Source organism: Chroicocephalus ridibundus, chromosome Z (assembly GCF_963924245.1).
Source record: "Chroicocephalus ridibundus chromosome Z, bChrRid1.1, whole genome shotgun sequence".
Lineage (NCBI taxonomy): Eukaryota > Metazoa > Chordata > Aves > Charadriiformes > Laridae > Chroicocephalus > Chroicocephalus ridibundus.
This window is the reverse complement of record NC_086316.1, coordinates 65,702,672-65,719,205: the sequence shown is the minus strand read 5'-3', so window position 1 is coordinate 65,719,205 and position 16,534 is coordinate 65,702,672. Positions and strand designations below refer to the sequence as shown.

Here is a 16,534-nt window from a genome sequence, read left to right as displayed (position 1 = left end):
ACTCAGTTCTCTTAATGTCCATATCCAAACCATGGGATCGCCTTTGATGGGATGAGATCATTTTAGTTGGAGGGCATTTCTCCTGCCCAGGTTTTGCTCAATTTGTCATTTTGATTCCTGTTTGGACTTCCTATTCCCCATTACTACTTCTGCAGATTTCTCAACCAGTTTGACAGGAGGAAGCTGGAGATTTTCTTTACCCTGCAGGCTAAACTAAATTGAACTAGCTAAAGGCCCTTGCAATATCTTTGAACCTTTGCAGGTTTGGGTTTTGTGTTACTTTGGGGGTTTTTTTGTGTGTTTTTTTTTTTTTTCTGGACAAACTAGGCAAAATTATTCACAGCTGGTAGAGAAACTGGGCTGGTCATTCCAGTAAACACGATGTGTGCCAGCAGCTGTGACTTTTGTTTTCAATGCAGCAGAGAGATCAAGCAAACCAAGCTGCAGCTCTTCAGACCATTTGTCTCATTAGGAAATAAAGGAGTCATTTGCTCAAAAATACATTCTACTCCTATAGCAGCAGCTGGCTGCAGTAAAAAAGGGGATACATTTCGGTTTTGCTCTGAAACTTGCCTATTCTGATGCATTTTTGCTATGCACAGAGACTGACAAAGCACTGCCAGAGGATGTAGGAAGCAGTGGCCTAATCCTGCCAGCTTCCAGCTCACCTTGTGCACAGCTGTGGTGCCTGAGCCCCTTATGAAAAGGAAGAATTTGGGACTCCTTCTTCCCTTCATAATAGCCACGATGTATGCAAACCATATTCCCCTTAGGGCCGCTGGGAACGCGTGAGGAGGAGCCAACAGCGACAGGCAGCACCTGGTTTACCCACCCCACTGTGCTCAGTGCAGCATCCTTCATCTTCCCAGCTCTGCACTTACCAGCCTCGTCTGCCACCAAGGCGTGAGTAAAAAGCAGTCCTAAGGACTGGTACTGCTTGCAAACTAACCCCAAAGCCAAAGAAGGATCTGAGAGACTTAAGAAAAAAAATGGACATAGAATTTTTTTGTATGCTATCAGAAAGTATTTTCATTTAAGCAAACAATCCAACCCCCTAACAATACAACCCTCACTCTGATCAAGGAGAAGTGCGTGAAATCCACTTCAAGTGCTGGACCTGCATTAAGACCACGTTTCTTCCTCAATGAATTTTATTTAAAAAACAGTTTCTTTTTATCACCCATTTAGAGCCACAATTGCCATATTTAACTATGGTACTCTTTTTCTTTTTGGTATCCCAGTGTATTGCTCCTCTAAGACAGTTGTGGTTTTCTAGTTTCCTTAAAGCTGAAGTTTTATTTTCTCAGGATAGAGAACGAAGGCAATTGTAACATTTCCTGAAAACAGAAATTGAGTGCCTTCTCAGTATAGCACTTCTGTGGATTAGACTTCTTTATGAAATACCACATTTGATTGACTTTTCTGATTTGAGCCACATTTATTTTGTATTATCTATGCAAAACAGTATGATGACAAAAATATGGTAATCAAATTACTCTGGAAATATACTTTCTCTTAACATGTCACAACTACAGGATGTATGTAAAAAAAACTTAACTTGCAAAAGAAAATCAGATACAGTAACTCAGCAGAATCAACCCATGCTTTTATTTCCGTTGCATATAAAAATTTCATATGAAGGTATTGATGTACAGTACTATCCCATAGGCTGTAAGAGAGGCTAAGAAACCAGTGAAAGAATAGTTATGTGCAATGTTCACACAAGTTGCCACTCTCAAGACATCCCCAAAGGAAAAATCAAATTAAAACAATAACAAAAAAATTGTTCAGGATTTCTGTTGTTATTATAGTGTCCCTTTTAATACCGTTTAAAACAAAAGCAGTCAATTTCCTTTGGGCCAGGGCTGCTAAAATCTACAGTTTGTGTCAAAAAGGAGGCTCTATTTTTCCTTGAAAAAGAATCTCTCCTTTCACAAAGAAGTTGCATGCTACAAGGGCTGGGCATCGCTGGAATGGAGGAGGAGAGGTATTTACCTCACTCTGGCAAATTCATTGCTATCAGCTCTGAGTAGTCTGGAGCAACGCGACAAGTCAAACAGCAGGAGATGCTCAGTCCAACCTGCAAACCTAATACTAGTGTTATTCAGAGATCCCGAGGTTTACCATTCTCCTGTAGATCTAGTGCATTATGCTACACACACCTGTACAAAGCCTTAGATACGTCTATATAAAATAAAACTTTGGCTGCTGCTAACACTAATGTTGGTGTTGGAAAGCATTTCTAAGACTAAAGCTGTCTTTTGTCCCACTTTGTGGACTCTGCTTAGACAGTGGTAATTTGTCCTACTAAATAAAGAAGGGATATTACAGACATTTGTAAAAGTATGACTTATACTGTTCTACTTCTGATTATCCATTTCCCAACATGCATTAAAATCAAAAGCTTTTTAGAAATGCTTTCCAAAGCTGTTTCAGTGCAATTCAGTACTGAAATACAGCATCAATTTTCTTTTTTTGGCGGGGTGGGGGGGAGCAAAAAATGGGTGCAATAATCCCCGGTGATAGCCTGTAAGAAGATAATCAGAGGCAACACAATTATATTGCCAGAAGTCTGGAAAATCTTGAACATCCATCAGGGTCACGAATGAGAGCTCGTCGTAGTATCAGGCATACTAGCTTATACGAGAAATCCCATCACATCAGTTAGCAACTAAAAATACGGTAGAAATGCCCAGCCCTAGCCCCACAGCTACCTTACTTTCAAATGCAGCAAAACAGAAGAAAATATTGTTTAAAGTTAAGGCACAGCCCTGGGACCAAAGACCTGCAGCTTTTTTTTATTGATATATCTTTATGTATTTTATACTTTTCTTGAATCTTCCATAAACAAGCTCTAAGGTGACATTGAATATATTAAAGGAGAAAAAAAATGTACAAGGAATATGTATACACAATAATCATTCTCTCACCAAGAGTTTCCAAATATAGCAACACCACCCTGACAAGGATGATGTTATAATAAGAACTGATAATTTACAATTAACATTACAGTATGTACATTACAATAAATACATGGTTGTAAACAGAGACAAACAAGACTGTATTACAGGTAAGGTCATTTGGTGAGAAAAATGCATGGCACAAATAAAATAAATAATGCATTTGAAAAGAACTGCCAAAGCTTTCTGTAAAATCCATTTCATTCAAGTTTTTTAAACTCCTGAATGCTATTTGTTCTACGTATATTCTTTCGTTATCATTTTTTAATGACACAAAACAATTTAAGAATTCAAATACAGCATTACTGAGTACAGTAACTTGCAAGCTAAAATGTACTGTTACAAGCAAGGTGAATTTTCTTTTTTCCCCTCGCTCAAAACCCACTCACTGCATTTTCTTATGGCAAAAATATACAGAACACATAAAGCCACTTGTAAATTGTATTGTTTTAAAGCAGTGTGCAATGCTAAAACACACTTTGGCAAAAGAGGAAAAAAAAAAAGATTGTACAGTGCATTATATCCCCATCTCTGCGTTATATCCCCATCTCTAAGAAATGACAGAAATGTCTATTATTTGATTGTCCACATGTATGGATGTATATCTCACAATATGGTGTTACTCTCTTCATTTACCTTCAGTTAGTGCAGATACAAACCCTTTTCAGTCCCTACTGGTTATTTTGGAATTTATATTGCTTTTCCATTAGTAAGGTTCCAGGCACTCTTGGGGAATGAAAGGATTTTCAGATGGATCAGGTTCAGGAAGAAGTGATGAAGAACAAAAAAACCGGTCAAAAACCGAAAATACCATAAGTTCTCTTCATACTCTTTCCTCTTTCAGCATCTTCTGTGCTAAGGCCCTGTGAGGGCTAAAGGTAGAAAAAACTATGAGCTGAATCTAGAAGAATGCAAAATGCATTTAAAAACTGAATTATTAGCCTATAATTCTAAAACAGGTTTTTATTCTAGATCTCAAGATAGTTAAAAAAACCACCTATATCCATATCTGCAAATTTACTACAAAATTAATCCAAAGGGGAAATAATGGCTGTTGCTATGTCCTTTTGTTAAGAAGTCATCTTGATACTGTCATTTTAACAGAATTTTACAGAGTGGGAGTCTGCTAGCTTCCCTAGGCAACTACCTCCCATCTGCTACACTCAAAACTACAATTTTAAAAAGAAGAGTAAAGTAGGGGAAATAGAATTCCTTCTTCTTTCATGTGACCACACAACACAGCTGGAAAATTACAAATATGAACTCCTACCCCCTTTTAAATTTCCAAGTTACAGAAGCTTTCAGTACCAATCAAACTGAAAAACAGGATTCCTTCAGCACAAGCTGGATAAAGGATGAAAAGGTCTGAGATTGAAATAGTGTGGAGTAAACTACAACTCTCACGATGCATTGCTTATTTACTTAAAAACATAAAAAGACAAGACTGACCTGGCTCTTCTTGCAACAAAGACATGAAAAAACAATGCTAATCATTATTTTTATGTTGTACACATCTCAGATGAGCAAATGGTTTACCTAGATAGCTGACACAGATAAAAAGTTATTAAGAGAGTCAAAATTGAAAATATTACACTAATGCTTTTTTCGCCAGAACAAATATTCCATACATTGTACTAGCCTGTTCTAATTTAGCAGTCTATAGCTCCCAGCCAAAAATGGTCTGGAAACTATGTTTCAGAGGGACGAATTTTATTAGTATAGCAGAAGAGCTGCTTTTGTATTAAGATGACAATTCACTACCTTTCTAATGGGCTCTAGTCCTGCAAATCCTAATCTTTGTGGTCCCAGTTTGGTTTCACTGGGACCACTTCTTGTAGTAAGACAGAAGTGGTAGGATTAGGCCACTAGGAGGGCAAAAGCATAGCCTAAGTTCCTGTGATACATTTGGGAAAGTTGTGATAAAAACAAAAAAGCCATCATACTGAAAGAGTTCTATGTAACATAAAAGATATTCATGGAACTCAATAATATATAAAATAATAGACCTTTACAGCTCAATATTATGATGAGATTCTAAGGTAAAAAAAAAAAAAAAAAAGATGAAAAGGAAAAAAACCTAAAAGTATTATCCAGTGTAGCACAGAATTGTACTGAAAACTTGCAAGTTACTCTTTGGAAAAAAATAACCAGTGGCAGATGAAGTCTGAAAGTGTTTTTCTTTAAATATAATACCTCGGTACATTTAATAATAAAAGTAAGCTCTACAAAAGATCTCTCTTTTACATATTATACAAAATGCAGAGGTTAGTGCAACCCTCTGGGTCACACTTTTTTCAGTCACATATCAGGAAGACTTGAAATTAGAAAATTATGTAATTTCCACAGCTCATCTTCCTATTGGTAACAGAATCATGTTGTGGCCCATCACTTATGTGCATTTTTTTTCCAGTAGGAACCTCAGTTTATTTTCTGTCTGTTTCCTCTCATGATGAACATTATCCAACGCTTTGCTTGTGAAGTACAATGCATTCAAAAACTATCAAAGCATACCAGCATTCGGTTGACCGGTGGTACTCCTTGTTTTATTTAGTCAAATCTGCCAAATGGAGAGCTTATTAAAGTGTAGTTTATGGATGTTCTCCCCCCTACTTCCTGGTGCCATGGAGGTGAAAATTCTGGTTACAATATTCCTGAGTGCCAAACTGAGTCATCAAGGTCAGTTTTGATCAACAAACGTCCTGGCAGATGACAGCGAGTTGTGACCATGGTTGTAGCATATGACATACGCTTTGGAAACCATTACCTAATAGAAAAAACAAAACACAAAAACGAAAACGAAGAAAAAACCAGAAAGAGGAAAAGGAGAGAGACGGCAAGAGAGAAAGAGACTGCATCTTCATTGTTATGTGTCAGGAGAATGGTCTCCCACCAGACAAGGTTCTGCCTGGTTCTCCTCCTCTTCCACTTCTTCCCCTACTTGCTCATCAAGAGGAATTTCAGTGGATTCTGAATCCTGGGTGCAAAGAGTCTTGGAGTCACTGCAGCTGGTGTCTTCTTCGACTTGACTTCCACTGTCCTTTTCGGTGTCTGACTCACCGTCTTCCTCCAGTGTTAGTTCAAACTGGAATTTTTCAGTTTGGCCCTGCCTACCCTCTTCCTGGTCATCAGGTGCAGGAGAGGGACTTTGAGGGATTGTGCTCTGGTACCATTCTCGATTGTCCTCCAGTGTATCTAAGATATCCTGGGCATCCGGGTGAACAAGATCTGCCCATGTCTCCCACAGAGGATGAACAATGTAGTCTATAAAACCCACCTGTTTCAAAATAGACAAAATTAGGATGAGCTCTTATTCACAAAGAAATAAATAACTATGCGTATAAGTCATGCAAGGCCTAAGAAATACAATTCTAGTAAGAGACACTAGATGCACTACCCTTAAAGGTGGCTGAAAGGAAAACATGCTGTTTTATACAGTAAATAGGGTCTTTTACATTTCGAAAGTCTAATTTGGGATACTGGATAAGAACTTGGAAAGAATTTGTTTTCAATGAACTGTTCATTCCAAACAACTCCACTGCATCTAGTGAGCCAAAGAGCCGCTTTATATTTAAATCTGCTTTTAAGGGAAACCCTAATGAGGAGCTGTACAACACTCTCTTTTCGAAGTGCATGCCACATTGCAGGTCAATGACAGCAATGGAATCTCTTTGGCAAACACACTGCCATGTACTATGTTTTCACAGAAAAAAAAAAATCTCAGCTCCCCTCACTTACTACTCAGGAGCTGAATTAGTTAACTAGGAGAAAAAAAAGGAAATAGCGCATTCAGAAATGAATCAAAGCATGGCTGTGGACCATCCTTTTCTTTTAAAATGTCATACCGTGTTGTTTAACTGCCTACTCAAATCAATTACCTGTGATTTTTCTACAGATGCATTGTGCTTATCACACATGGGACTTATCTCCATTCCCCTCTCTCTTTCACGATCACCCTGACGGAAAAATTCTTCCATTATTCTGTCCGTCCATTGGCGGTAGAGATGGAGTGGCTTGGTTGGATTGCTTAGATCTGCACAGTGCACCATATTCTGAAGAACCTAAAATAGATTGAACACCTGCAGTGTTATTACACTGTCGAAAACCAGCTCCTTTTCCATTTACACTTTCAGTGGCTGTGAAACAGAATCTTGAAAATACATGTAGTGCAAGATTTATTCTAAACAGTAAAAACTTATGTGGTTGGGTATTTTTCACACTTGCAGTAATAGCCATGAATTACCTTGCGTCTGCTGCTTCTGCCTGTGTAAGGGACAGAAAATCTTTGAGAGAAAGACCGATCAGGTGCTGAACATTTGAAGGGAAGGCCAAAGCCTCGTTTAGTCCAGAAGTACTCTAGCACCTCATTACTCCCTCAGAGAGTTACCCAGTACCTAATAGAGTATGTCGCAGGTAGGAAACATAAGAGGGAGTAGAGGGAAGGTAGCGAGTCATGGCGTGAGAAGGGACAGCTGGTCTAACCCATGCTGGAGAATGGGCAGGCCAATGTTATTAAGGATGCAAGTTAATACCAGTGACCATTTGCAGATGAATTTTCTTACCTGAATCCTGTCTGAATAGTTATCAAGAAGTAGGACACCAGAACTGGTCACTTTTTTGGTTTCAACCATAGTTTTTAGATCAGCCAATAGATTCATATGCTTAGACATGTCTGTTGCAAGTACCTTAAAAGAAACAAATAAATGAGTATTACATATTTTATCTTACTGATTTTTTAAAAGAATCTTTGAACACATAAACAGTTTGGGGGGAACTCATAACTCCTGTGCCTGAATACGCTACAAAAGTCTAAATCCTGTATGTCGTTAAGTGTCCAAAATAAGAAGTTTTCATTTTGGTTATTTTAAGAATACAACAAAATGACTGTTCAGAATGGTCTGATCAGCCTAAATTCATCATCAATTCAGCAGCAAATTTCTAACTGTGATGCTGAAATGGAATACATGTCAGCACAAAAACAGCTTGACGCAGGATTGCATGCCTTCTAAAAAGGTAGAGATGGTTACTGAAACTGAAAAGAACCCAGTATTCATGTTCAGGTAAGACACAATAAAACTTCAAACTTTCACTTCATTGGTTATGGGTTTAACGACATGTATTTTATCATAAAATGCTTCTGTGCTTTATTATTCAATTTGCTAGCACTATGGAAGAAGGACTCTCAAGCATAACTCACAATGTCAATGACCATTTTCCTCAGTGATTGCCTCTGTTTTTTGGTCAAATTCTGGAAAATGTCACAATTTTCTTCCTGCAGCAGCTTGAAGCCCACAGCTAAGTGATGATTCTCCAGTACTGATGAGTCATTGTACATCAAAGCGAGTTCAGAATCTGCAAAAACAAATCACAGGGCAGAATGTTACTAAAGCCTGTCCTTCTATCAAACCCCTGAAGATTTTTCAAATTCATTACATTCATAACAAGATTTACCGGTGAACTTTTAGAAACAGAGTTCCTGTAGTTCACACAGTATCAAAAGTTACAGAATTAACAACTGAACATCTTGACAAATCAAGGCAAAATATGTTGAAGAAAAGAACAGAAACACTTTGCAGTGAAGCATGCACACATGCCTGGAGTGGCAAGTTAGAAAAAATACAAGGAAAGAATTTTTCAGAATACATTTTCACATCTGCATGAGGTCACATGGAAAATACTATATGCATAAACACACGTAAACTAAAACACACTCTGAGGTTTTCTCATGCCCCTCTCCATCACAGCTACTAAAATTCCACTGTTAAGTCAAATTGCAGCTATCCAGTACTCAGACATGTGAATACACAGCTGAGGCTTTGCTGCAGGTCAGGCAGAGAGCACACATCTCAGTTTTCAAACCATGTCCTTCTGCAGTTAGCTAAGGCACTCAGATGCCTAGCCGATTAGTCCTATGGGTCATTAGTCCAGGGCAATTGGGTATTTTGAGAGGAGGCTGGTAGGATGGTAACAGCTACGTTTCTGGTCTTCCTCTCAAGAGGTCTTCCTCCTCAAGATCACGTGGCCTGAAAAGGCAAGCAGTGGCCTTGACTACTGCCTCGTACTTGAGCGTGGTCGATGCCTGATGCTGTAATGCCACCTTCTCCAACAGAGGTATTCCTAACTCGGTCACTCCACATGGCTGTGAGAGTAACACACACGCTGCCCTAGCAATGCCTGCGCTAAAGCACAGGCGCAAGGTCTGCATTTGTCCGCTCGCACCTGCTGAGCAGCCAGCTCTCACAAATAAGAGCAGTTACTCCTGCACAGCTTTAGCTTCTAGCTGGGGATACTGCACAGCCAGCTTGCGTATGTTTTAAGACACAGCTTGCGAATGAATCTGTCATAAAAAACAAATACTTTTTACGCAATCACACTTGTCATGTGTGATATTAACTTCTATTTATTACAACTCTTTTATCCTAGATATAACCATATGTCAGTCTATTCTACTCTTTGTCCTCTTTATCTTCTTTTACAGCAGCTTTGTTTTAAAATCCCTCTGGCTCAATGGGGTGCCAATAAAAGCTCTGCTCTTCAGATTTCATTAGTCTCATTATCTATTCTCCTGCTGTCTTCCTCTCCTGTCATGAACACATCGAACTTTTGAATTAGGAAACCCTTCCTCTACCTTTCCTTATCCCAATGGCAGCAAAACCATAACAGGAAAAAGAAAAACAAAGCAAGTTCGTGAAATGATCTCTCTTTCTTCTTTCACTGAACATTTACAAAGCTTGCCTACTTGTTATTTTTCTCACAGAGACGACAGGCACTAATTTATTTTCCTTTCAAACAGCCTTCTGATGAGCCCCAACAGCAAAGCACTCAATGTTGCCAAAATACTTTGGAAGGGCTGGGGCTACAGAGTTAAAACATGCTCAATTTTGTAATGGAGGTGGAAATGGAAGAAACCTCCCCCTTGGCAATCCCTGTAACAGATTATAAACTTCAAGTGTATTTGTCTGGAAGGACAGAGTTACAATGATCAAGTAAGCGTCTCCTCTGATGCTAATACAATCCATATTTCTCTCTTCTTTAACAGCATTCAATAGGAATCAGATTTTTAGACAACTGCGTAATGGATTTTAAATCCTTATATAGGAAAGTAACATTCAGAAATATCACATATGAGTAATTATAAAGAATAAGATGAAATATGGCAAATACATACACCTTAAGTAACTTAAGTCTATTATGCTTGTTTAAAATGTATTCTTATACTTCTTAGTGAAATGTTAATACATTGCAAGGTTCACTGGAAAACAAAACTAGGTGGAAGCAAACGATCTTCTAGAGGTTAGGAAAATTAAGGATTTGAGAGCCCTGAATTAGATGGTCTTTACTCTTTGTCTCTGTGCCTACAGTTTCTTCCTTGTACACAGGAGAACTCAAAAGGGATAAAACCCCTTTGTCTCTTTCAGCTTGGCAACGGCAGTTCCAGTTAGTGATATTACTTGACTGACACTGCAGCCTTCCCTATCAAAAGCTGAATTGAGAAACACACGACATTTCTTCTCAGACACTAAATAATCAGCATCAGAATCACTCCTAACTGTGCTGCGTTTCAACTGCCTGCCTAGAAGTGAAAGCTTTATTCAGCCATCCAGAGCCTCCAATATATCCTGATACTCATTTTCTGATTAAACAAACAAAAACTTTACTTACATATGCCCACTTTTAAGAATTTAGGTATTACACACTGTTTTTGTGCACAAAGCTTGATTCACTCTCTTCCTATACCACGCTGCTGAACCATATCGGTTACCCACAAACGACCAGAAATCTAGAGTCAATACCAATCCTCCTCCATGGGTCAACTGAATTTCACTACAGGGTGGCCCTCAGGCCATTGAGGCAAATAAAATTAGATGCAGGCTAAACTGGAGTGGAGGTCTTATTTGAATGTAGAGCAGCAATGAGTCAGAAGACTAGCTCCCTTATTCAAACTATACTGTTGATTTGGGGTCATGCTATTTTAGCACCAGCGCAACAGATTATTCACCCAAGTGCAGGAATGACAGTATCTGTAAATGTGCAACCAGATGGGTCAAATACACAACCCTAGGTATGCTTCCATTTCTGTAGCTTTTTCTTCTTATGTGCTTGGTTTAGTAGTATTTCAACTTTTGTACTTCTCGGTCAGTTATCGTAAAAAGAGAACTTGTCAGAAGGCAAAAGAAGTAACAACATACGATGGAACTCGTACTGACCTACAAAGTGCTACCCACTTATAGCAGTAACATACGCCACCAAAATCAAAGCAGGTTACAGTGGGGCAACAGACTGTTCAGTAAATGTGTCATGATCAGCTTCAATGAAGCTAATAGTGTTTTTCTTCTAGTAGAAGACTAGAGAGGAGGGAGGGATTCATGCAATGCTGCAGAGAACAGCCCTGAGGAACGCAGAGCAAGTACACTGGGTTTAAAATTTGGAGATGACATTAGGGCTGTTTTCCTCCACACACGTACTGCCAGTAGGAGACTCACCAGAAAAAAAAAGGGAAAAAAAAAAAGAAAAAGAAAAAAGAAAAAGAGATGTTTGCCATAGCCTGGCAGAGACAGGCTGAGAAAATTCACACCATGAGGCATGAGTATGCAGAGATCAGAGACCAAGTACAGCAGCCAGGGAGAGACAGAGATGGGTCTGCCAGTCTGTTTGCTGAAAAGAAACTCGTTTTCTGAATTTCTTAAAAATATATGGCTATCCTTGGTCATACCATATGCTTCCAATATAAACACATAAACTGTTGTCTTCCCTTTTTTTGATTTTTATTTAATTTTCCTTCATTTTTCTCCTATGACTTTAATTTATTTAAATGTAAACCAATTAATTTCCAGGAAAGAACACATCCAATATACTGAAACAGTGCCAGTTTTACAGCTCATGTCTTAGTACCCTCTAGCAAGAATTACTATGGAAATTATTTCTGAAGTTACAAGAAATGAAAAATAATATCCAGTCTAAAATTCAAACACCTACCTATTTACTGAGAAAAGTTACAGACAGGAGCAAACAAGGAATGAACTGTGTATTTTTCAGGTGCTATGTGTAGATCTTGCAGCAAATTTTTGAGAAAACCACTGAACATCAAACTTACTTGTGTTGATAAGAAACTGGTTTGATACCCCAGGGTGATCCACGTCATGTATTGCACTGGCAAAAATTGCCGCAAGAATCTCCAAATCAGTGAAAACTGCCTAGAAAACCATGAAACAGAAATGACAATCACTAACTAATGAAAAAGTGTTCTCAATGAATAAGACTCTACTTTGAATCTGGATTTGAACAAGCAAAACACATTTGAAAGGTACCAGGGATCTCAAGAGATTTTACACACAGGCTATCATAACCTTTTCCAAAATCGTCAATGATGTAGAGTTTCATAACTATTTCAAGTTTGGCCAAAGTAAAACTATCCTTAGTTCACACTGACAGCATCACTGAAGTCTGTAACAACTGAAGTTTCTTCACCTTCAACTGTAAATAAGTGCACTTTTATTATAGCATTAAATAGAGATTAGATCATTAAGTACAGGTTTCTAATCTATAGACAAACTGAAGTTAAAAATTTCAGCCCGACTCCTGCGTATTGTCCTGTATTTGAAAGACGCACAACTCCTAAAATGATGCTAAAGGAAATGGCGACAGACTGCAAGGCATCTTACTTAACATTTACTGATTTTGTTCTGTATGAGATTATTAGGAAGATAGGAAGAGAACACTGCAATGGACCTGGCACGTCCCTGAGACCAGTACCCTCTTGTCACAAGCACCCACATCATATAACTGCTTTCATAATTGATCAAGAACAGTTTAGAAGTGCATAGGTCAGCAGTGGCACTAGGCAGATATCGCTATTTTAAAGCTCTGCTGAGAACAAGGACATGGAAAACAGTTGATCTGGGGGGAAAAAAAAAAAAAACAAAACAAAAATGCTACTGACAACCAGTTCAGCTGTTAGGTGAAGCCAGTGGTGATTTAAGAACATAAACTGATCTTTATTCTTGAGATAAAGAAAATCTTTCCCAAGAGAATTCCCCAAGTCTGAGGAATGAGACCTGCCAACAGTCTTAAGGTCCACTCACCATCCTCCTTTTAGGAAGAAGGTAAAGCAGAAGCATTCAATAACATGTAAGATTGATCATTATGAAAAAGAGTTAAAATGCAGTCCTCCTTGAAAATGAGGGCAAATCCTTTTGAACTACTAAAATTTCAACTGCTTGCTTTATCTGCCATTTCCCAACAATTTACTGGGAGTTATATATAGATATATATCTATCTCCATGTTTGCTATACTAAGACCTGAATTGTGCTTAAAAAATGGGAAAGTAATCTCCATCTTTCTTCCACTTCCTTCTACTTCAGAGATTTAAGCACTTTCAACAAAAGAATTCTTCAGAAAAGAACATAACGGCATGTTATTTTTTTCCAAACAATTTTGAAATATTTATGAAAAAAAATGAGATAGTCCAGTGGGAATTTAACATGTGTCCCACTCTGCCTGAGAAATAAACACAAAAGTAGGCTTGCAGGACCAGAAGTGATATGCACAAGGGAAAAACCAAAAACCAAAAGGCCCTATTGAGGGAATCCCACTTTATCACTATCTTTGCTAAGCAATTCCACAAATTGTAGTTAGTGAGAATCCCCCATGGGAAATAATGACAGAACAGGATGTAGTATTAATAATGAGGTGGTGGAAACAAGCTATGCATTGTGTTACAATGAAAAAAGGTTATGACATCACAAATCTGCATGATTTAAAAGAAGATGATGTTGCATTTTCTGGACAATATTTACATGTAAATAAGCTTTGATCCTCACAAAGTATCTTTAAAAGAGCAGAATTCATGAAAGAAGTGTTAATATTTCTTTTAAAAGCATTGCAGAAACTAAGATCTTTAATATTTAATTTAGAAGAGTCTTAGCATGTCCCTTTTTCTCATGCCTGCCTCTTTCCCACCTCAGCGTAGTTTACCTCTAACGCTGGGGTTGACAGCAGGACATGGGTTGACTGAACGACATCTGCAGCATGGATGTTATTGTGATACGCCACATCTGCATGGTAATGGTCTTCTAGGGTCATCAAGTAAGTTATCAAAGTATCTACTGGAATCTTAAATGTTTTCAACAAGTCCCGTTCCTAGAAAAGAGAAACAAAGAAGATTACACAGCACAGAAAAATCTCTAAGACAACCACAAAGCAGTAAGGCTGCTGCTACTTGCCTGAAAAATGGTGTGCATGATGACTGTCAAAGGTCTGTTTCCAGATAACTCTGCTACTCTGAAAACCTGAAGGCCCCATTTGTTCACATCTTCTAGTTCCTAGAGCAGAATCAAGCAACAGACAAGTTAAAACCTAACACACAAACTCCAGCGATTTTTGATTGAAACAGCTACAACAGACTTGGGAGGATTCAAACCCTGCTGCTGTGGAAGTTTTATGCTAAACTCTGGAAGGGGAAAAGCTGCTGCTACCAATCTCGCAGTATTTGAATTTGCAGCTACCAACTTTTCAGATTTTAATTCACTTAGCAGGAAAGAGTGCTTCTTAAAAGGATTGCTCCAGCAGGAAAATGCTACGGTATCTTGAATGAGCTGAACTGACACACTTCGCTATCTCACTGCCCAGCGACAGCAGAGTTCAGCGAGGAGGAAACCTCCAGAGACGCTGTGGTTCTGCTGTTGTCTCCCTGGTTCTCAGAAACACACCTCAAATAAAGGGGGAGATTCCTGAAAACATAAGGATAGACATATTTCAAAATGCAAACTGCTAAAACAAAACGAGTAATCACTTTATACTGGTTTCAGATTATTGCCAAGTAGTTAGCTGCTGGTGCAAAAATCATAGGAAATATCACTAAAACCAAAGCCACAAATCATGTACGAAACACGATAATACTAAAGACAGGACGTGGAAGGATAGCTCTAATGCTATATATCAGTTGTGCATTTTAAAAAAAAAATATGGCTGCTATATATTTTCATTCCTGTGACAGTATATGGTATGCCTACTCTTCATTTTTCAGATACTACTTAACAAGTAAGCAGCTTTATTAATGCATACACAAATGATAATTTACTTTCCATCTCCAGATGAAATCCTGGTCATGCGGAAATTAATGCTTATAGCCTGATTCTGATTTTATGTGTTATTCTTCCACTTCACCAAATTTGTATTATTTCAAGTGAGACCTTTGGTGCTACAGCTTGAAATTAATGGCTATAAGCAGAGAATAGAATAATACTGACAAGTCCACCATCTATTTTAATTTAATAGTTTAAATTCAACTATTTACATGTTCCCTACCTTGGCAAGAACATCTTCTTGGTCTGTTTTAACTCCAAATCTAGGAATACTGGAATTAGTCAGGCTGGAGCTATGCATCAGTTTTTTGACTCCACTGATCTGGGACATTGGCCTCTTCTTTTTCTCTTTCTCTTTCTGCGTCGGAGAGGGGATTTCAACTTCATGTTGTTTATCTTCAAAAGAATGAAGAAAAAGAGAATAATTTTTGAAGGAATTACAAATATTACAATATTCACTGTTGAGTTGCATCTTAAGGTTATTGTAATTCTTAAAAAACTTTTTTATTTTCATGTTTGGAGATTTTGCAACAGATACTTCATATCAAAAGCAGTAAAAACATGGAAAGATAAACATAGACCTACACCTCAGTGTAAGCAGATCTCTATTTCACAAACTGCCTCATTATTTCTGAACTGGCTTTAAATGTGACTTGTGACTGTTTGATTTCCACTTCTCCTGCCCCCCTAGCACTGTAGAGAGGGTCAACCCTTTCATTATAAAAATGTTATTACAACTGAACAGAAACCTAAATATCCATTTTGCAAGAAAACCTAAAATTGTTTCTTTTCTTTTTTTGAAACAATCAAAATGGTATCTCATGTAAACCTTCACAAAACATTTTCAGGACTCAAAGGACCTAATACTTAGGGACTGGTCCTGTTTGTGTTAAGACTAAAAGACAGAAAGCCTTTTGTTGCCAGCCACATCTACAAGTGCTTTGATGTAGAGGCAGTTCGTGCCAGCAAATGCAGTGCATTTCTGCACCTCCCAACCAGAATAAGGAATACCAATAAAAGGACTGATGCTAAAACCCAACATTTTGCTGTGGGCTTTTGCCTCTATAGCAGTGGCAGAGGCGTCACTTCATATACCTCATCAACCTACGTGCCAGCAAAACTTCAGGCGAGGATTAAATTTAAGAGTAAAGCATATTCAGGCAATCGACCAGTATGGGGTTGTGGAGCACTGCAGATATCCATGATCCCCAAAGAAACCCAAGTTAGTGCATCAAAGGACTCTCCTGCCAAAACTGCTTGGAATTTGCATTAATTTTTGTTCTTTTTAATCATACTGTATTTCAACACAGAGTTTTAATGACTCCCTCCAAACTACCTCCTCTTTTCTGAAATGTACCTGCACCTTTTCTAGTCCCCAAGGAATATTCCAGCAAAAATCCAGAACAGATGTTTCTAACACAGGAACCTAGTAAAAACTACAATTTGAAAAGCGCCTTACAGCAAAAGACATAAGAAAAAAGAAATAGAAAAAA

General features: G+C 38.1%; 1 protein-coding gene across 7 annotated transcripts in view; it reads right to left on the bottom strand.

Moving 5' to 3' along the window:
- Window positions 1–1,437: 1,437 nt before the first annotated feature.
- PDE4D (phosphodiesterase 4D) overlaps window positions 1,438–16,534 on the bottom strand; it is a 409,683-nt gene continuing 394,586 nt past the window's right edge. For all 7 annotated transcript variants that reach the window (XM_063319799.1, XM_063319800.1, XM_063319803.1 and 4 more), the window contains 8 exons: window positions 15,265–15,437; window positions 14,181–14,279; window positions 13,933–14,097; window positions 12,052–12,151; window positions 8,155–8,309; window positions 7,520–7,642; window positions 6,836–7,018; window positions 1,438–6,234 (listed from right to left, as the gene is read on the bottom strand). In XM_063319799.1, the coding sequence (XP_063175869.1) occupies window positions 5,824–6,234; window positions 6,836–7,018; window positions 7,520–7,642; window positions 8,155–8,309; window positions 12,052–12,151; window positions 13,933–14,097; window positions 14,181–14,279; window positions 15,265–15,437 (1,409 nt within the window). In that variant the 3' untranslated portion in view covers window positions 1,438–5,823. The remainder of the gene's footprint in view (window positions 6,235–6,835; window positions 7,019–7,519; window positions 7,643–8,154; window positions 8,310–12,051; window positions 12,152–13,932; window positions 14,098–14,180; window positions 14,280–15,264; window positions 15,438–16,534) is intronic.